This window comes from Halichoeres trimaculatus, unplaced genomic scaffold (genome assembly GCF_033239565.1).
Source record: "Halichoeres trimaculatus isolate MK-OKI-2021-1 unplaced genomic scaffold, fHalTri1.1 fHalTri1_scaffold_10, whole genome shotgun sequence".
Lineage (NCBI taxonomy): Eukaryota > Metazoa > Chordata > Actinopteri > Labriformes > Labridae > Halichoeres > Halichoeres trimaculatus.
Window position 1 is genome coordinate 36,358,868 of NW_027437187.1, and position 21,280 is coordinate 36,380,147.

The following is a 21,280-nucleotide window of genomic DNA, read 5'->3' on the forward strand; positions in this document are numbered from 1 at the left end:
GCAAATTTATGAAATTTCATCACATTTTTTGACATTTCAACATTTTTGAAAAAAATTGACACTAATTGAAATTTAATATATTCATAACATTTATTTATGACATTAGAAATTTCTTATTTATTTCTAAAGATTTGCAAATTTATCTAAAATGAAAAAACTTAGACGTCACATGTACAATTTTATTGACATAAAAAACTTCTTGGTTATAGAATTATTTACTAGATTTTTACTTTGTTTAGAACTTTATCCACTTTTTTTAATTATGAAGATAAAGTAGATTTTGTGGCTCCTGAATGACTTTAATCCAGGTGAGCTGAGGAAAAATGGCTCCTATGAAAGAAAAGGTTGCAGACACCTGGTGTAAAGAAGAGCTAAGGAAATGGTTTAGCACAAATGCTAAAGATATCATGGACTGAAACATTTCTCATTGATTCTCAACAGGAACCAGCTTTCAATTCCCATCAGGATGTAATGATCTTTTGAACCATGTTGATTTCTGCTGTAAAAATCAGCTTTTTGAATGGGTGTGTATGTGGTTTCTGCTGTTTCTGCAGACGTCCTCTAGGGGACACCCCTGGAACTGCAGTTTTAGTTGACACTTGGAAAAAAAATCCATCTACAATCAAATTTAGTCAAAATTAACTTATATTTTTTTCTTTTAACTGTAGCGAGGTTTAATTCTGAAGAAATGCCCGTGTTCGAGTCGAGCTAGCAGCTTAATCACTCTCATGCTCCCGCTTTCTCACGGCCGAAGTGTGAAACTACAAACTCTGATGTATACCTCTGTGTCAACACATGCAGGCTGGCCACCGCAGCAGCTGCACCACATCAGCGGGCCTACAGCGACTGCCATGATGTACAGCGCTGAGCGCGTTCCAAAGAAAAGATCCAACAAGAGGTAAAAGAAGGAAAAAACCTCAGCGACAGACCGCCTGCATGAAAAACGACATCTGCTGGTGCAGAGCAACCTCCAGACCTCCAGGAACAGATCTTGTTTTTAAAGAGAGTAAATCCAAAGATCAATCAGGGAGGGTGAGAAGAAACCAGAGGGGGGCGATAACAAGAAATAAGTCTTCACACACACACAGGCTGGTCATTAACAAAACATGTAAGTGTGTTACATACGGCATGAGGATGTTTGCTTTACCTCCAGAGACAGCTGCTGCTCTGATACGCTCACACATCTGGATGGAGGGTCTTCAGGAAGTGGGGTCCAGTCTTTCTCCAGTGCTGCCTTTGTTAACACACACACATTTTTAAATATATATAGCTATATTTATGCCACAATATATGTGCAGCACCAAATAAAATACATTGAACATCAATGTCAGTACGACGTAGAGCAGTAAAGGGAGTTCTGCAGTGTCAAGAACAGGTTCAGATTGATAGCAAGATAATATTATTAGATATGTGTTTTTATGAGGATGGGTGAGTGAGTAGGTTGTTGTAAGTCTGTGGTTCAAGAAAAAAAAAATTAACACACAAAAACACAGGAAGGGTAAAAAAACCTCTATAACTAAAAAATGCTCAGAAGCTGCTGCGTGACAGATGCTCTGAGCAGAATAAAATAATATTATAATATGTTTCTTTGGTCCTAACGGTGTTACATTGACAAAGGAGGACCTTTAAGTAACTAATACTAAGCTAGAGTGTCCATTTGACAGCTCTCTACACTCATTGGTAAAAACTTCATGTGGAAGCCCTAAAGAACATGATTTAAAGAAATATTTTTTCTGTTACCTTTAGATCTTGACTTATTTTTCCTGTTATTTCAAGAAAACAAAGCTTGTTTTCTCAAGATCTCGAGAAAAATAAGTCGAGATCTCAAGAAAGCACCTGAAATAACTTGTTATCTAAAGAAAACAGAGGAAATATATTTTATAAAACCATGGCCTTTTAGGGCTTCCATACATTCAACCGACAAGTCCAGAAAAATGTCTTTATTCAGGGTTTTAAAAGACAAAAATGACATCTGAGTTGACCTATGGCTAAGTCCCGCCCTCAAACAAGATGAGCCAATCACAGTGCGTACAGCCATTCCCATACACTCAGACAGTCTCTGCTTGGACATCCATTGAAATACATCACAGCAAGTCAGTTTTCGTCTGGTTTTATGAAGTTTTCTGGGATTTTAAGTTTAAAAATGGTCAAACTCTAACACAAGGTGTCCTGTGAGGCTGGGTGACAGGGTGTATTCTAACCCTTTGCTCAGACACGTGAACAGAGAAAAGTGTCTTCTTTGGATAAAGTTGTGCAGTCGACCACAACATCAGCTGTGTGAATCAAATGAAAAAGGATGTCTCCATCTGCTCTAAGGTCAGCTGACATCGTATCTGAGGCATCAGACTGTGACTGTGCTGTAAAGACATATAAATTTATCTTTAAAATCTCTTGCATTAGCTTAAGTACGCAAGTGTCCAAGCAAGTGGACAGATATTAGGTGGACAGACATTTTTAGCAGAGAAATCCAGCAATTCCCCAATTTTACATTGATCCTAAAATCTGTTTCTGTTTATTTATAGCTTGACTTATTATTTCCTATCTATATCCAGTCCATTTTTGATCATAAGCTCGGCCCCAAACTAACTTTTCATTTAATATCAAAGTCAAATCTATATTTTGAATAACAGCAGTCAAATTTGCTCGTTAGCAGTCAAACCAGGTTACCTGAGGTTGGATAAAGAAGGCACATTTAATTACACAGCCCCAGACAACGCAGGTGTTTTCGTGTAAAGTGTGACCTTGTAATCTGGTGACTTGTTAATCACATAGACTGTACATAGAGTGGACAGCGTGGCTCCACCATTTCTTCCCATTGTACTGTTTGAAGCCAAAATTCCCCCGTCACAGGAGCAGCCATTGGCAGCCAGAGCCTGCACAGTAGAGACTGTGAGGGATTCTGGGAGAATCTGAGTGGAGCTGGGTGACAAAAGTAATAAAAAAATTTTTTCTTTCGCGAGTCGACATATTTTACAATCCCTGAAACAAATACACAAAAACGTCAGCTGTCAATCATTGTTAAACGTTACGTAAAACCTAATTTTTAACCTCTAATAACTAATGAAAACAAAACTTTTCAGAAAAAAGAGGACTTGGATACAAGACAGCCAAATGATATCTTCAAATCACCACAACAATCAGATGTGAGAAACATTTCTACCAGGTGTATTCATTTTTTAAAGTTTGACTACAGCCCATCTGGAATGACTGGGGAGATGGATTTTTTGAACTACACTGCAGCCAGCCACCAGGAGGAGCAGTTTTTGTGGCGACCTCACTTTGAGCCGAGCAAGATGACATTTTTTTTACAGTCTCTGGTTAATCACTGACACCTTCGGCTGAGAGTCGCCAGTTAGCATGGTCGCTATTAGCTCCAAAACACTGGTTGCTTTGTTACCATCCTAACTTGGTAGACGTTGCCACTTTTGTAGAGTATCGTTTCCAACAACTGGCTACAAAACAACCGTACTTTTTTATGCTGATAACAGGTTAAATTTAGTGTTTAAAAAATGCTAACCCTCCTGAATGAATGGAGCTAAACGCTGCTTCTGCGGTCAAGATGTGTGCAGATTTTTTGGGATGACGTGAACCGATGAACTGTACAATCATCACACCAGAATCTCTCGGTCTCTTCTTGTCAAATGCTACAGTCGGTGTCCTGCATGTTTCCCTGATCATGTGTGCTGCAGTTGAAGGTTTGTGTTCCTGTAGGTTTATATATTCTCCCCTGTCCTGGTTTAAGAGTCGTCCTGGGAATGGGGTGAGGACTTAGTGAACCATGAACGTGAGCGTGAGGAACACATGAACTTGTGTGCATACCTCATCAAAGACAAATTCATCCACGTCCACCTCCTCGAAGGTGTCGTCCTCTCCGGTGTCGGAGCACGTGACGGCAGCCAGAGCAGATGCGAGCCTCCTCCTCAGAGCGTAGCCCCTCCAAAGCGCCTGGAGGTAAACAGAAGACGCTGCGTGAATCACGGGGCGTACGTAAATATTGTGTGTTATCCCATCAGGGAGATAAAACACGTCAACCTCTCTTTTAATTGCTGAGCGTTGTGCTGTCTGAACTCTGCGTGACTCCGGGCTGCTCTGAGACAAATGGAGCTCCAGTGTGCCTCTAAATCCTCTAATTCCCAACGGGCTGAGGAGAGGAAGGGGGGCACGCTTCACTTTAGGAATCCTACAACTCTTACCACCGCACTTCTTTGTAATCTGATTAATCACTCCGTATCCCTCCAACACACACCATCCCGCTACACCCGGACCCCCACCTTCTTCCCCACAGAGCCCAGCAGGCCCATCAAACACTTTGTGTGTTGAAAAGGGATTTGGGAGAAGTGGTGAGTAGCATGTTTTTCAGAACAGCAGCCTACACCTACAGTGTATGTAGAGGATTAAGCCAATAAGCCTCCGCAGCACGTATGAGGCCTGGAGATGGATGTTCAGCCGTGAGAGGGGACCAGATATCACACACATGAAAGGTGCTCCAGACATCACCTACGACACTGAGGGATCTGAGCTGCCAGGACATCCACAGCTTAAAGGTAGAGTACGCAGAAATATCTGACATCTAGTGGATTGATTCTGCTCAACCCGTCATGAATTCATGGAGCCACCAGCAAAACACAAATTTATGCACAAGTTTGTCCGTTCAGTGAAATGCAAGCAATGCAAGCAATGCAAGCCGATAAACCGCAGCCTCCTCTCTCCTCCACTGCACCGGGAGTCCTTCCTGAGTCGTCATATTGAAGGCTGTCCCAAAGCGATAATTGTGCTTGTAGGAGACAGGAGAGAGGAAACACGAGAGCAGGCTTTGCGGAAGCCATTTCACTTACAAACATGCCCTTATATGAAATAGCCCTCACTGATTGGATGCTGGAGTGGCTCAGATTTCTCTACATGAAGCTGATGTGCTGTTTAGTGTAAAAATAGCTTCACTTTAAGACTGCCAGAAACTTTTCAACAATGCTAAAAAAAAAAAAAAAAACTGTGCATAGTTCTGCTGAATTCAGTCTGGGGGCTGGCCAGTCAGAGGAAAGAGGGTGTGTGGAGCACCATTATGGGTGTTTTTAGAGTTATTGGTATTATTCTGCCTCAGATGCTAGCAAAGATTTTCTGATAAAAAAAATTATCTTAAAAAAAAATAATAATAATGAAAATGTTTTTTTCAAAGAAACATTTGACATCTTAAATTTCTTTTTTTTTACTTTTTTAAATTTCAATTATTTTTTAAATTGATGCAAAATTTTAACATTTTGAAATGTCTCTAAATTGTTGAAAAAAATGATGAAAATCCATTTTTTACAAATGTTTAAAATTTTATTTTTTTGCAATTTGCAATTTTTTTAATTCAATTTTTTAAAATTCAATTAATCTTAACATTCAATTATTTTTATTATTTTTTGCAGACTTAAGAATTTTTTTTCAAATTTACCTAATTTCACTTGTAAAAATGCATTTTTTAAATTAAAATTTATTTGTGATTTTTTAAATATTGTGGAAATTTTGATTTTTTTTTAAAATCCAATTCTAATCTTTTAGCAGATTGATTAAAAATAAAAAACTTAGACATAAGATACATTTGTAAATTTCAACAACTTCTCTTTTAGAGAATTCATTTGTTCGAACTCATTTCAACATATTGTTATGATTTTCTTTTTTCATCTTCTTCTTTTGTACGCTTTTGCCGCACTATTACTTCAACAAAAATTTCACCAGTTTTCATTGTTCAAATTTTTAACTATGACTATTTCGCTTTTTCAGGACACAGATGCTATGACTTTTTCTCATCTCTAACCCTTACACTTTTAAAATCAATCAGCTCTCTCTTACAAAATTCCCCCCTTTAAAATGAATGGGAAGTTCAGCTTTACTGCCTAATTCTCTCTGAACTTTGAGATGCTATAACTTCATCATACTTCCACTTACAGACTTCATTTTTACTCTAAAATGTTTGCTGGTCTTTCAGCTATTCGTGTATGATGCAACTTTTTTAACAGTTTTTGAGATTTCACTACTAAAGAAACAGTTTTTACAGTGCATGACACAAGGCTGCTGCTGAGACGATACAACTTTCTCAAACAAGCTGTTGTGAATTCAAGAATCTTCACCCTAGAAACATAAAAAATACATCAAAACCTTCCCTGGCTTCTCCTGCTTCTAACAAATGGAGTATCTTAGCTAAACATTGTACCATTTGGCCAAAAAATGCCCAAATGTGAGACAAAACCTCATTTTCCCATAACCTGCTGCAATGTTAATTTTGGCCCACATCTTCAGCCCGGCTCTGTGCATAACTACATTTTTGGCTCACTGTCCTGTGCTCATTTCCGGCTCTACAGACACGCAAAACACATCACTATTTTTTTCAGACTCTTGACGTTCTTACAATGTAACTTTTTTTTACTGATAAGTCTTTCCATTTTGCTACACAGGCAGGAAATTCAGCTTCGCTTGTTTACTCTCTGTCTCAGACAAAAGTCAAACAGGCGCAGCGCTCCGCAGCCTAACGAACAGGTTACCATGGAAACCTTTCATCTCATACAGCTTTTTACACTAACTAATCAAAAATATTCAGCTCCTGAATGATCCCTCTTTTTCTTTATTCCACATTTTCAGCCCTGTTTCGCTTTTAGCATTTTTTCTTTCATTTTCCTTCTTCAGCTTCAGCATTTCATTGATTTGCTGCAAAGAAATGCAATTTCTCTAGTTTTACCTGGATGACAGTTGCAGCGTAATCGTTGCCAGCAGCCTTCCTCTTAATAACAGCAGATCCTGACTCTGGCTCTCCTCCCGTGATGTTCCCACATTTTTGCTTGTATTTCCTCCACAGCTGCTGAATCACGACTGCTGCGTTCCTGCTCACACACAGACAGAAACACACACAGAGTCCGGGATTTACATGATGTCATAGCCTCTCTGTCTTTCAGAAACACGAATTTATTTCTGAGATGACATCTCGAGAGCGGGTCTCTGGGGAGTAACGGCCTGTCAGAGCCACCCTTCATATGAGAAATCTACAGTCCTCCCAAAGATAGCGCGGTGTTAATGATGAAGCTGCGTGTTAAAATGAGTAAGATGTTCAGTATTTTCTGCTGTAAATCACTAAAAGGAGGCTCCAATGATGACAAATGCTCTGCAACAGAAACTAATAAAAGGCCGACTGCTATAAAAAGAGCGATATCAAAAGGTCCATGATGTCCACTCCTGTCCTGTGGAGGAATTTGGAGGCTGTCCACACGAACACAACATCAGCATCTTTCACTGTAGGGTTGGACTAAATGGATGCACACATGTGTACAACATGAACCCAGAACATTTTGTGACTTACTGGTGAAGGTTGGACACAGGAACCACTTCCTGAATTCCTCCTGCTGACTTCCCCTCTGAGGTCCAGTAGTTGCATCCAGTGACGTTTCTATTTAAGATAACTGGTGCAGTATTCCCAGTGAACTCCATTTCCAGGTCCTGGGTGTGTATCAACTTATCAGCTGTTTGGCCTGCAGCCTTGTGTTGATCAGGAACTGAGGTGTCACCGTATTCGTGGGCAAATCTTTGGTCCACAGCGAGCTGTAGAGCCTCAGAGAAATGTCTGCAGGAGGCCTTCACAGCATCCAAAGGAGAGAAGGCCTCGCTGTAGACACACATAGCAAAGAGTATGTTGGTTTGTTGTTAGTGGTTTTTGTTTTAAGTCTTATTCACAGCAAAAACTGAAAGCGAATAAAGCGTTTGTGTCTTATCTTCACAAAAACTAATCAGCCACATTCACCGTGTTTCTGAATGAAAGGGGAGCATGAAGGAGGAGAACAGAAATGGGCTGAGAATAGATCCCTGTGGTACACCAACCTGAAAACTAATTAAAGAAAAACTGGAATTTGCCAAAATGACAGAAAATGTTTTACTGGACAGGTATAAACAGAAAAGTTTTAAGGCTTTTCCTTTGAGATAAATTTCAAGATGGTGGGATAAAATGTTGCTTTAATGTGGCACATGCCTGGCTTATGTTGTTTGGCTTATAAGGTGAGTACACAGGAAATAAATATATGTTAAAAAAAAAAAAGAAAAAAAAAATCACAAAAAGGCTGATAAGGCCCAAAAACCCTTTTTCGACATTTTAAGTCAAGAATACAAATGAAAAAAACACTTACAGGATATTTTCTCCTAAAAGATGCCATACGAACAGCCCCTGTCAAAGTTCTTGAAATACTTTATTTTAATGTAGTATTTTTTTTAATTTTTTTTTTTTTACATCATTGACAATTTTCTTAGATGTCTACAACCAATGTAGGCATAATTTTCATTTTAATATCTTGATATCAGAGGTTTTTCTACACTTGCCAGGTGAATGTGCCTCGTATTACGCCTAATGAGACTGTTCTGGCAAGAAATAAGACATTTACACTTGATTAGATTACTTTTTTTGGCAGTGTTTCGTATGGTAGCCTTAAGAGGCAAAAAAGTAGAACAACATTATTCTGAAAGTGTTTTTTGTTTGCTTGTTTTTTGTTCTTGTTTTTTTTTGTGCTGTCGCTGTTGTTTTATGTTTTGTTTCGTTTTGTTCATTTTGTTGACCAAAACACGAGGAAAAGCACATTTTTGAAAGCTTCATCATTCTTTTTTGGGTCAACTGTTTTATGCATCCTTTTTACTTCCTTTGAAAGAAAAAATATATAAGCCATGCATGAGTCACATAAAAGTATCATTATCATTTATGACCGGGTGTGAACTGGTTTTTGATATATTTTTAGTTGATTTCTGTGTTGTTGTTTTTAAAGTCTGGATCATATGACCAATAACATTGAAGAGATACAAGCTGTTTGTCATTTACAGTGCAGGGAAAGTCACTTTGATTTTTCAAATAGGAAAATCCAATCTGTAATGCTAAACTAGGGGCTGAAGTTTGTCCTAATGAGTCTGAGGAGCTTCACCAGTTCATCTGAGGATATCTAACCGAGCTGTCTGTCTGACTCCTGCTCTGTGTCCCTTAATCCCAGATAATGTCTCATTCATGGAGGGGATAAACCCACTACAAAGCCAGCTCATTACTAACTTAATGATTCTATTAGCCCTGCTCCTCCCCCCCCGCCCCGTCCTGAAGCCTCAGGGCCCAGAGACTCCTCTGGACCCAGTCAGTCTGCAGGGCCACTAGCCTTAGGTAGTCCAGCTTCTTCCCCACAAAGACCCAGCTCTTCAGTCTCAGCGGGACCAGAGAGGGATGAGTCAGGGGGTCCAGAAGGATTGTGACCCTGCTGACACCAGTCTCCCGTACCTGCTGGTTAACTGCAGGGTCACTATCGAAGCCTACCACTGACTCAGAGAGCAGGAGGGAGGATGTTCAGCACTGTTAGGGCTGCAGAGAAAATGATGAGTGCTCAACGATTATATATGTAAGGTTGCTGTGGTTTTAGTTTGTATCTGAAGTTTTGAAGCAGGGAAGAGTCAGTCAACAAAACACAACTAGAAAATGAATTTCAGTAACAAACTGTGGGAATGCACTACTGAAAACATGTTGGACTGTTCCTCACTACCTGGTTATTTTCCTATATAAGCCCAATGCAAACTGAAACACATACTGAGGCTTTAAAACAGATCAAAACATTTATGATACTAAAATCTCACAGCAGCCCTGACTTTCTCACTTTCTTCACACAAATTTGTGACCTGATCCTGATCCTCAGAATATTTCTCTTCACCTCCAGTCTCTTATTTTTATGAGTGGCCTTAACACATCATGGTATTTATGTGCTTTCTCTTGAATATCTCATGTTAAAAAATATTTTTTTAAAAATACAGCGCTTTTTTTCCTTTATCAACAGGGAACAAAGTTTTCCTTATAGCCAAGAAGACAGACCGTACATTTATCCAATAAGCAACAATTGTAGTCGCCCATGGGTTCCTACCTTTTCTGTTTTCTTTTTTGTTTTCTTGTTTTTTTTCTTTTTTTTTGCTGTTGTTGCAACATTTTCTTTTTGATTTATTTTTTTTTCTTTTTTGTCATTTTTGTTTTCGTTGTCATTTTTTTGGTTGATTTTTTTTCTTTTTTTGTTGATTCTTTTTGTTGTGTTTTCTTTATTCTTATTGGAATTTTTTGGGGGGGGTTCTTTTTTCTTTTTGTCAATTTTTTTTTCTTTTTGTCATTTTCTTTTTCTCAATTTTTTTTTGTCAAGGTTTCATTGCTGTGATTTTTTTGTTAATGTCATTTTTTTATTTAAATCAATTTATTTTGTTGTGTTTTCTTTATTCTTTTTGTATATTTTTGTTGGGTTTCTTTTTTCTTTTTGTCAAGTTTTTTTATTTTGTTGTGTTTTTTTTCTTTTTGTCATTTTCTTTTTTTGCCAAGTTTTCTTTTTTGTTGTGTTTTTTTCTCTGTCATTTTTTGGGCTGTTTGTTTTACTTTTCGTTTTCTTTTTTTTGTCAAGTTTGTCCTATTTCTTGGTCAAGTTTTCTTATTTTAGTTGTGATCACTTTTCCCTTTTTTTGGCTGTTTTTGACATGCTTTTTATTTTTCCATGTCTTTTTGTTATTGTTGAGTTTTTGTTTTTCTTTTGAAGTTTTCCTTTTGAGGTCACATTCTTTAATTGTCCTGTCTTTTGTTTTATTATTTTTTATGTTGTTGTTGTCTTTTTATAATATTGTGTGTGTTGGGGGTTGTTGTTGCTGTTGTGTCGTTTTATTTTTGTTTTTGGCAGGTTTTGTTGTGGTTTTCCTTTATTTTGTTCTGTTTGCGTATTTCTTGTTGCTTAATTCTTTAGTGTTGTTTTTTTTGGTAGTTATGTTTTGCACTTCAGGGCCACCTTAGAAATCTGGTATCAGGAATGTAACCTCCTGAAGGCTGCACTTTATGATAAATGTGTAAATACAAATGGATTAAAGACCAAAAACGCTGGAAAAGAATACAAATACTTTTCTTTTGAATAATTAGACTTTCAGATTAAAATGCCAAACAATCTTGAGTTGTTGTTTTTTTTTACAGTGGAGTTCTAAAGCACTGAAAGGCGTGTTTTCTGTGTTTTGGTTTTGCCTGTTGTTTGTAGTTTTAGAAAGACATTTGAATTGCCAAGACCAACTTATAAAAAAGGAAAAATAAGTTTTTATATTCAGTATAAAACAGGAGACCTCTGCCTCCAACCCTCACCCTCTCCCCACCTTCCTGAACAGGCAGCTCTGGACTGACGTGTGGCACTCTCCTCACCTCCTCTACAGCCCGGTCAGACACGAGGTCAGGCCAGGGGTTAAATGGCTGTGTCGGCCCTGGCTAAGCCACCAGAATGGCTCATTGTCCAGAGGCCAGGGGGGTAGAGGGCACACAGCGAGGGGTGAGGTAAAGGGAGCGCCACGCTACCCCAGAGCCATAGGAGTCCTCAGCGTGACCCGAGCAGGAAGCCGCGGCCACGTTTCATCTTTTGTGCTGTGTAATTTGGAAAGGTCACGAAGATAAGCGGAAAGCTGACCACTGCTTTAAGTGTTGGTGGTCCGACGCACACGGGAGCGTGGATGTGTGCGTCGGCCGGTGACATCGAAGGAGAAGTGAAAATAGATGGACGTTGTCTTTAGGCTCACTACGCCCTGCGTGTCAGACATAACAAGAGGATAGCTCACATTCCTGACTCCACGTCGGACTCGGACGGGCAGGAGATGAAAGGTGGAGAGGGAACTCTAGGGTGAGGCGTTAGCTTAGCTTAGCTTAGCTTAGCTTTATAGTCTGTCTGGTTGGTTTTATTCGAGCCAGGTTTGACATTTGTGTCACCTTTGTTGAGATGCTTTCCATCTTTTTTGTTGTCAGCAATATTCATTAAACACAAAACGATTTAAAATTCAAAGGTTTCAAATTTAAAAAGCAAAGCTACTCCTCTCTGCTTCCTCTTGAGAAAGAAAAATCTCCTTTTATAGCACAACAGTAGAATTAATATGGAAAACTGAGTAAATGATGCACTCATTACTGTTTTTTTCTCCAAAGAAAACTCAAAAAACACGTTTAAAAGAACAAATCTCTCCCTTCTTTCCCGTCGGGGGTTTCCAAAGCGCTTGAGAAATGTGTCCTCTAACATTTCTGGGACAGATGATGTAAGTGTGTTTTCTAACTGAGCGGAAAATTGGCAGAGCTAAAGGATGATCTATGCTGTCAGTATCTGAGAAAACTATCATGATGAAAACAAAGCGGAGTTTAAAACCAGCTCCTCTGATCACTTTCTGATCCTGTTTCTCACAAACAGTCCGTCGCCCGTCTCTTACCTGAGCTCCCTGCTGTGCCGCTGCTCTAACTCCTGAGTCTGCTGAAGATGAGCCTGACAGAGAGCCAGGAAGCTGCCTGGGTGCAGGCTGACCTGTTGGACAGCAGGGGGCGATAGAGAGGAGTCTGTCTGCTGGTCATCGATGGCCTTCAGACCGGGCAGTGCTCTCCGAAGACTGGCTCTGAAAAGGAGGAAATCTTATATGAATTATGAGCAAGAATTAAGACGGTGATTTAAAATTTTGTTTCAGTAATCAAAAAGCCAAATGTGTCGACTTTTAAACACACTCTGTTCTAAAAATAACACTAGATCTACACCAGGCTCGCTGAAATCATGAGGTTATCACATAATGATCTCCTAAGCGGCTAATGACACATTGGAAGGAGTGGGGCCTCAAACACCAAGGTCTGCCTATAGCTCCGCCCCCTGTAAGGCTTCCAGAGGGCTGGCCAGTCAGAGGGAAGGGGGTCTGCTTTAAAGAGAAAGCAGCTAAAACAGTGTTTCAAACTGAGACTGAGATAAGAGTTTTCTAGAACACCAGTGACAGGAAAATGGCTGATGATTATAGACACTGACACTAAATAAAATCCTGTGTTAACATTCATTATACATGCTTGATATGTGGCAAGACGTTAAATAACAAAAACAATAATGAGTAGAGGTGTTGTCAATACATGTAATCAAATTCAAGTATTCCATCAAACATTTCTAATTCTTTTACTAATTTTTTACTAAATTTTCATAATTTTTTTACAAATTTTTGGAATTCCATAGTATTTTTTCTTTATTTTTGCAAACTCTTGAAATTTCAATTTTTGGACAGTTTAACAATTTTTAGAACATTTTTTGCAAGTTTTTAGAATTTCAAATTTTTTGTTTTCTCTATTTCCTAATTCAATTTTTTGGGGGTAATTTCAACATTTTTTGGCACTTTCCAATTATTTTGAAAAAAAAAATTCAAATTTCATTTTTTTAAATCATTTCCTTATTTCATTAATTTTTTGCAAAATTAAGAAATTTCTTTTTTTGACAGTTTTATAAATTTTGATTTCTTTTTTGTCTTGCAAATTTTTTTAGAATTTGAATTTTTTATTGTTTTTACAATTTTCTTATTCCAATTATTTAAAATTTCAACATTTATTGGAACTTTGCAATCATTTTATATATTTCTACTGTTGTCAAATTTTCAAAATTTAGTTTTTTTATTTTATTATTTCCTTTTTTTCAATTTTGACAATTGAATATTTTTTACATTTAAAAAAAATCAAAAATTGTAAAACTTTCAACGCTTTTTTTTATTTTTGAGAATTTATTAAAAACAAAAAACTAAGACATCACACATTCAATTTTTTAAATGAAAAAAAAACTAGTTTTGATAACCATTTACTAGATTTTTACTTGGTTAAGAATTGTATCGCTGTTTTTGTCCTCATTGTGGAGATAACGTAGGTTAAATTAGAAAAGTTTTGAAAAATTTCAATAACTTTACAATTTGACGAATTTGAAAAAGTTGGGCAAATTTTAAAGGAATTTTTTGAAAAACTGCGAGTTTCCAATAAATGTTGAAATTTCTCCTTTATTGAGGTGAGCTGAGGAAAAATTGCTACTATGAAAGTAAAGGTTGCAGACCCCTGGTCATGGAGGATGTCAGATTTATCTCCAATAAGATGGACAAGCTAGCCGTGCTAACCCAACACCAGAAGGAATACCAGAAGGCAGAGTAGTATCATGCTATTCACAGACATGGCTAACAGAGCTAACAGCAGACACCAACGCCAACTTGGAAGAGCTTCACCTGCTGTGAGATGGATTCTCTAAACAAAAAACCTGCTTTTGAAACTGTCTGAATCCATTTTACTTTAGAGTAAAACACTAATCTGTTTAAGGAGGATCTGATGAACTTATTTCTGGGGAGAATTATAAAAGTCTAAAAAAAGAAGCTGATACAGTTGAGTACTGACTTTATATCCTCTCCTATCACTTTCACTTTAGATAAATGCAACAACAAACGCTGATGAAAACGACATGGGATCTTGGACGGGCTGTGTGTTAGGGGGAGAGGTAACCACGGCCTGAGGCTAAGGATGTCCGAGCAGAGGAATCCCAACTATCTGCCAGAGAAACAGACTCGGAGCGTCCACCAGCCCAGGCCAAATGTGGTCAGCGTTCAGTGGGAAAATGTGGATCTGGAAACTCTACAGGACGCTGGGGACAACAGGAACAATAAAACCAGTAAAAGAGAAAAGCCCTCAGGCTACGCTGATACATTTCAACCATTAAGAGCAACTGTTTCTTTTTTAGATTGCCTCTCACAGCAGCATATGCTCTTAAAAGCTGTCACCAGAGGCAGATAAAACATGCAGTCAGCAGCTCGCAATGTGCTCTTTGTGAATATTTGAGTTTTTCTTATTTCACGCTGCAAAAACAAGTTTTTCATGCAGTCTGTGTACCAGAAACACTTTCCTGATCCAGGTACAGATTGTGACTTCTCTTTTCGACTCTTGCAGGAAGTTTGAAGCGTATACGCTGCTCATAAAGTGACTGGATGCCACGCAGAGCTCTCCGTCTTTGCCACCCTGAAACAAAGACACGAGGACAGGGTCTGTGTATCCTCAGAGGGTTTTTGATGTGGCCCACTTGGTCTCTCCGACACAGATCGGGATTAGATTCCAACCCTTCGGGCATGTTGTCTGGATGACTGGCTGTAGATCCTTTCCATCGGTGCATGAGCTCACTGAGGTGGGGGACGTAATTCAATTGAGGATTAGACGCCACTTTGACACACTTGGGAGCAAAGGAGCGGGCCGTATGTCCTCAATAATTAGATGCCATCAGTGGTGGATGTTTACGGTTGATGACTTCTATTAAATAATTGAAGTCACTGAGTTTTGGTTTCGTTGTCACAGCGTCTGTGACTCTCCTGCTGTGGGAACGCACCAACAGGCTGATCCAAAAGCTGACAAATACGATGCTAAATTATGTATCTTCTGCCAGTTCATCCCAAACCAGCTCCATAGAGTCTGAGTCTGCAGACTGAGACTGTGCTGGCAGTTTGTTCCCAAGCTTACGCTCTTCTTATTTCACCTTAAAGTCAGGGGTCTGCAACCTTAACTTTCAAAAGAGACATTTTTCCTCTGCTCACCTGGATTAAAGCCATTCAGGAGACACAAAATCTACTTTATCTTCACAATAAAGACAAAAAAGTGGATAAAATTCTATACATGATGAAAATCTAGCAAATAATTATCTAAACAGGAAGTACTTTAAATTCATGAAATTGTACATGTGATGTCTCAATCTTTTTTTATTTTTAGAACATTTGCAAAAAATAATAAATTTCAAAATGTCGAATTTGATGAATTTGAAAAAATTTGACAAATTTAAAAATAAATTGTTAAGAAAAATTGCGAGGTTTCCAATAAATGTTGAAATTTCAAAACATTTGAATTAGGAAATGTAAAAAATATTTTTTTTCTTTTTTTTAACAACAGACCATGTGGTAAAGTTGAATGATGATTATTTGAACTGATACGGAACTGATGCCCATTACCTGGCAATCAGTATCAATACTCAATGGTACCAATTTTCTGTATTTTTGTGTGTGTCTATGTGGTGCTAATATTGATTTGTTTAATAATAAAACCTCAGGAGCACAGATAGCCTGGTGGTCTTGGTCATGCTCTTTGAGGTTTACCCTTGCGCAGGTGGCCCAGGTCAGAATCCAGCCTGTGGCCTTTTCCCCACATGTCACTCTCTACTCTATTCACTGTCCTCTTCTCTCTGACTAGAGGGATAAAAATCCCCCAAAATAACTTAAATAAAGTCTCAAAGTTTTTCAATTTAACACATTTATTCTCAATATACAAACTTGTAATGCTGTATCCAGGACCAGCATGGAAAATTGCCTACTGTTCTATTCCATTCAATTCCAAGGATGTGTTTAGGTAAAGAAACATGGTGCTGTTTGATTTTACGTGAATCGGCACTCAGCTCGGATATCAGCGTGTCTGGCTGATATCTCCACATGGATGAAGAAACGCCACCTTCAGATAAATCTGTCCAAACTGAGCTCATTGTCCTTCCTGCTTGTCCCTCGGTTCAACCACAGATCAGTGTCCTGCTTGAGTCCAATCACAGTGTGCCACAAATTCTGCCAGAAATGTGGGTGTCCTGACTGATGACCAGCTGACCTTTGAGGTTTACGTGGCCTCGATTGCTACAACTCCCTCCTAGCAGGCCTCCATGTGTGTATTTAAACAAGATTACCCAGAATGCAGCAGCTCATCTGGTCTTTAACCAGCCCCAAACAGCACACGTCACCCCGTCGTTAATCTCTCTTCACTGGCTTCTAGTAGCAGCTACAATCAAATTCAGAGCTCTTCTTCTGGCTTACAAAACATTGTCTCCTTCCTTCCTGGGTCCCTCATCCAGGTCTACACTCCTTCTGGTCCTCTACGCTCTGCTTGTGAAAGACGGCTGGAGCAGCTCCGAATCTCTAGCCAGACTCTTCTCCTCTGTTGTTCCCAAATGGTGAATGAATTACCTAACTCTATACAATCCACAGAGTCCCTTTCTACTTTAAGAGGTGTCTGAAGACTCATCTGTTCAGGGAACACTTAGACCCTAATCTGAGCCTTCTCCTCTTTGTCCTCAGAGGTAGAATGAGTCAGAAGGTCTCAGACCCAGCTCTTAATGAATTTCTAGCACTGATTACTGAATGTTTTTGACGATGATTTTGCAGCGATTATTGTGGTTTGTTATGGACACATTACTTTATTTGTCACACTAACTAAGGTTTTCCTTCTGTCTAGATCCTTGCTTGTGTTGTACGTCACTTTAGACAAACGTGTCTGCTAAATGAAACTGTAGAACTGTACTACAGACAAAAATTGGCAGGTACCTGTAAAAGTACCTAAATCTGTACCCATCCCTAATCAGGAGCCATAATTCCCTAAAACTGCACATCACATGAGAGTAGGGATGGGTACCTTTCACATTTGAAACAATACGGTTCAGGTGCCCGGTACCCTGCTATTGATATCGGTACTCAATGGTACCAATTTTCAGTACTTTTTAGTGTTTTTGTGTTAAAAAAAAAAATCAATTTGTTTGATAATAAAACTTTTTTTTTCAAATTAAACATATTTATTATTCAGTTTATATCCTTGTAATGCTGTGTTCATGTCAAGCATGGAAAATCACCTACTCTTCCACTCCCTCACGGTTACAAGGATGTGTTTAGGTACCTAAAGATGGTACCTTAAGATTTTACCTTTTATTTTAATACACTGCAAAAAAAATGAAATGTTATTAAGTGTTTTTGTCCTATTTTAAGTAAAAAATGTCTTTTTACACTCTACATGAGCCACATTCAACTGACCAGTCCAGAAAAATGTCTTGTTTCAAGTTATTTAAAGACTAAAATAAGGTCAGAATTGCTGTAACAAGTAAAAAAAAATTGCCAATGGAACAAGAAAAATTTGCTTAAAAATTTGCTTAAAACTAAAATAATGTCTTAAAACAAGTAACTTTTCTCTTATTCCATTAGCAGATTTTTTTAACTTCGTTTTGTCTTTAAATAACCTAAAATAAGATATTTTTTCTGGACTGGTCAGGTGAATGTGGCTCAGATTAAGTCTAAAATATAATTTTCTATTGAAAATAAGACCAAAACACTCCATAGTCAAAAAACAAAAACAAAAGATTTTTGAACAAAAATTCAGGATTCCAAAAATGTAAAATAAAATTCCCGAGTTTTATGTAGATCGATTTTTTCTCCTCCACCTGGATCGTCTGAATCGTCGTTTCTCACAGTGAAACCTGAATCATTAATCCCTCTCTGTGCGCTATCTGCGCTTGGACGTGAACCTGAGCTTTTCCTAAATTGATATAAATGTCTCTCCTCCTTTCTGAGGGGGAAACACTGTTCTGGCCTCACATTCCTCCATCCTCCTCCTCCTCCTCCTCCTCCTCCTCCTCCTCCTCCTCCTCCTCCTCCACCCCCCTGAACGAGCTCAGGTCCGTATTTCATTCAGTGAAGACTTCCTCCAAAACACGTGCTCCTAAAGCGTCTCTGATTCATCAGGGCTGGAGTTTTTCTTCTGCGGATCAGGGGGAGAGTAATTCTCAGCGCTCTCCTTTTGGTGCTTTAATTTAGCCGCTGTTATCGCTGGCTCGGGATGAAAGGGTCGGGGCATGAGGGTGGAAACACAGAGGGTTAATTCCACTGTTGGCACGGGGAGGTTAAGTAAAGTTCAGAGAAATATAAAGGTAATGTTTCAGCTGAGGCTTAAGACAAGTCGAGGAGTGCGCCGTGTTTTCAGAGAGGAGAGGAAATCTACGATAAACTGAGCTGAAATATTCAAAGTGTGTGAGACTGACTCTCAGAAAAAAGGTCAGAATGAGACAAAAGAAAGCCTGAAAACAACAGGAAAGATGAGGTTATACAAACAACATCTTTAAACAAACACTCTGAGGAGTTTTGGACGGGTTAGCGAGGTTTAGCTTTTCATATTTTGCCGTTTGTCGCAGGGCGTGAGGAGCTCTGAGGAGCTCTAAGGAGTCAAACAATCCAGCAAACAGTAACAGCTGACATCATTGCTCATGACAGGCCAACAGAGGCATGAAAATCGAAAGTGGTCGCTGCATATTTTTCACATCAACTCATTGCGACTGTCGTAACGCGGCTGAAATGTTTGGGCACGATAAGTGAAAGAGCAAATTGAAGCGAAGGGATAATTGATTTCTCTGTTGTTTCAATATCTGGGGGAATTACCAGCGCTTAGTGGGAAGTGCGTACGCTCGGGTGTCGGTGGCACGTCGCGGTAATCTAATAGCGGACGTGGATCACAGTGCTAATCCTGGGAAGTGGACAGGAAGGCCTGGAGCTCGGCAGGAATGTTTAGACTACCTGGGCCAATAGACTGAATCTGTGATGGAGGAATGGAGGCTTTGAACATCCGTCACAGTGAGACGAGGATATTTCAAAACTTCAACGTATGTCCAAAGAATTTTCAGCAAGAACAACGGAAATTTCTGATTACGCTATCTTGATTTGAGCTGGAGGAGGTGGAGGGAGAGGAGTGGAAACTAAAGGAGCGTTTGAATCAGTTTATATTTTTTTACAGCCTCACCTCCACCCGCCCTCCTGCTGGAGAGGATTCCCCGTGAGATGAAGCTCCCGCAGGAGCAGACACGTCTCCAGACTCTCCGTCACGTTCTGCAGCTCTGAGACAGAAAAACAGATTTAGGTTTTAGGTCTATCCCTCATTTCTACACTAAAAAACTGAAATCTTATCAAGTGTTTTTGACTTATTTTCAGTAGAAAATATCTTTTCAGACTTAATATAAGCCACACTCACCTGACCAGTCCAGAAAAATGTCTGATTTGAAGTTATTCAAAGACAAAAATGAGGTCAAGTAAAAACAAATCTGACAATAGGAGAAAGAAAAATGTGCTCATCATTTTTCTTGAAATTAAAATAATATGTCAATACAAGCAATTTTTCTCTTAGCCCCATTAGCAGATTTTTTTAACTTGTTATAACAATTCAGATCTCATTTCAGTCTTGGAATAACTAAAAACAAGGTGAATGTGGCTCCTATTGAGTCTAAAAAGACATTTTTAATAAGAATAAGACAAAAACACTTGATAAGATTCCTGTTATTTACAGTGTATGTGCTATTTAAAGTGGCCATACATGTGTTTTGTGTATCTGTGAACTCACTTAATGCATCTTACACTACAAAAACTGAAATCCTTCCCAAGTTTTTTTTCTTATTTTGGTTAAAAAATGTCTTCATGGACAAAATGTGAGCCACACTCACCTGGCAAGTCCAGAAAAATGTCTGATTTCATGACATTAAAAGACACACTGCAAAAAACTAATATCTTATCAAGTGTTTTTGTCTTATTTTAAGTAAAAAATGTCTTTTTAGACTGTATATATGCGACATTCGACTGATCAGTCCAGAAAAATGTCTTGTTTCAAGTTATTAAAAGACAAAAATGAGGTCTGCATTGCTGTAACAAGGAAAAATAAATAGATAAAACTAGAATAATGTCTTAATACAAGCAACTTTTCTCTTTTTCCATTGGCAGATTTTCTTATTTGTTACAGAAATTCAGACCTCATTTTTGTCTTTAAATAACTTGAAATAAGACACGTTTTATGGACTGGTCAGATTTTATGGCTTATATCAAGCCAAGAAAGACATTTTCTATGAAAATAAGACGAAAATACTTGATAAGATTTTAGTTTTTACAGTGTACCAGATTATTCAAAGGTGGAAGAAATAACCACAAATGTGTTTTGTGTATCTGTGAACTCACTTGATGTATTTTACGCTGTAAAAACAGAAATCATAACCAGGTTTTGTTTCTTATTTTAGTTAAAAATGTCTTATTTAACAAACAAAATATGAGCCACACTCACCAGACAATTCCAGAAAAATGATTTCATGATATTAAAAGACAAAACTGACAAAAAACTGAAATCTTATCAAGTGTTTTTGTCTTATTTTAAGTAAAAATTGTCTTAATACACTTAATGTAAGCCACATTCACCTGATCAGCGCAGAAAAATGTCTTGTTTCAAGTTGTTTAAAGACAAAAATGAGGTATGAAAATCTGCCAATGGAACAAGAAAAATTTGCTTGAATCTAGAATAATGTCTCAATACCAGTAACTTTTTTCCTGTCCATTGGCAGATTTTTTAACTTTTCACAAACAATTCAGACCTAATTTTTGTCCTTAAATAACTTGAAATAAGAAATTTTTCTGGACTGGTCAGGTGAATCAAGCCTAAAAAGACATTTTCTACAAACAATTAGACAAAACCACTTGATAAGATTCCAGTTTTTCCAGTGCAAAAATGACTAAAAAAAAGGAAAAAAAAATCTGCCTGGGGAATTAGAAAAAGTACTTGTTCAGTTTTATTGTCTTTAGGTATTATTCTTACTTTAAGAAACTCAACGAGCATTTTTGTCCTTCCCCATAAGCAAATTTTTTTCCATCTTACTTTTTTCTCTTGATACAACATTTTCCATCA

The 21,280-nt window shown here is 38.2% G+C and overlaps 1 protein-coding gene across 1 annotated transcript in view; it reads right to left on the reverse strand.

The window, feature by feature from the left end:
- Positions 1-21,280, reverse strand: part of lrriq1 (leucine-rich repeats and IQ motif containing 1) — a 60,587-nt gene that overhangs the window by 25,525 nt on the left and 13,782 nt on the right. Inside the window, exons 13-18 of the mRNA XM_074677876.1 lie at positions 19,364-19,457; positions 12,232-12,411; positions 7,331-7,633; positions 6,716-6,857; positions 3,820-3,945; positions 1,148-1,234 (exon numbers count right to left, since the gene is read on the reverse strand). Coding sequence (XP_074533977.1) covers positions 1,148-1,234; positions 3,820-3,945; positions 6,716-6,857; positions 7,331-7,633; positions 12,232-12,411; positions 19,364-19,457 — 932 coding nt within the window. The remainder of the gene's footprint in view (positions 1-1,147; positions 1,235-3,819; positions 3,946-6,715; positions 6,858-7,330; positions 7,634-12,231; positions 12,412-19,363; positions 19,458-21,280) is intronic.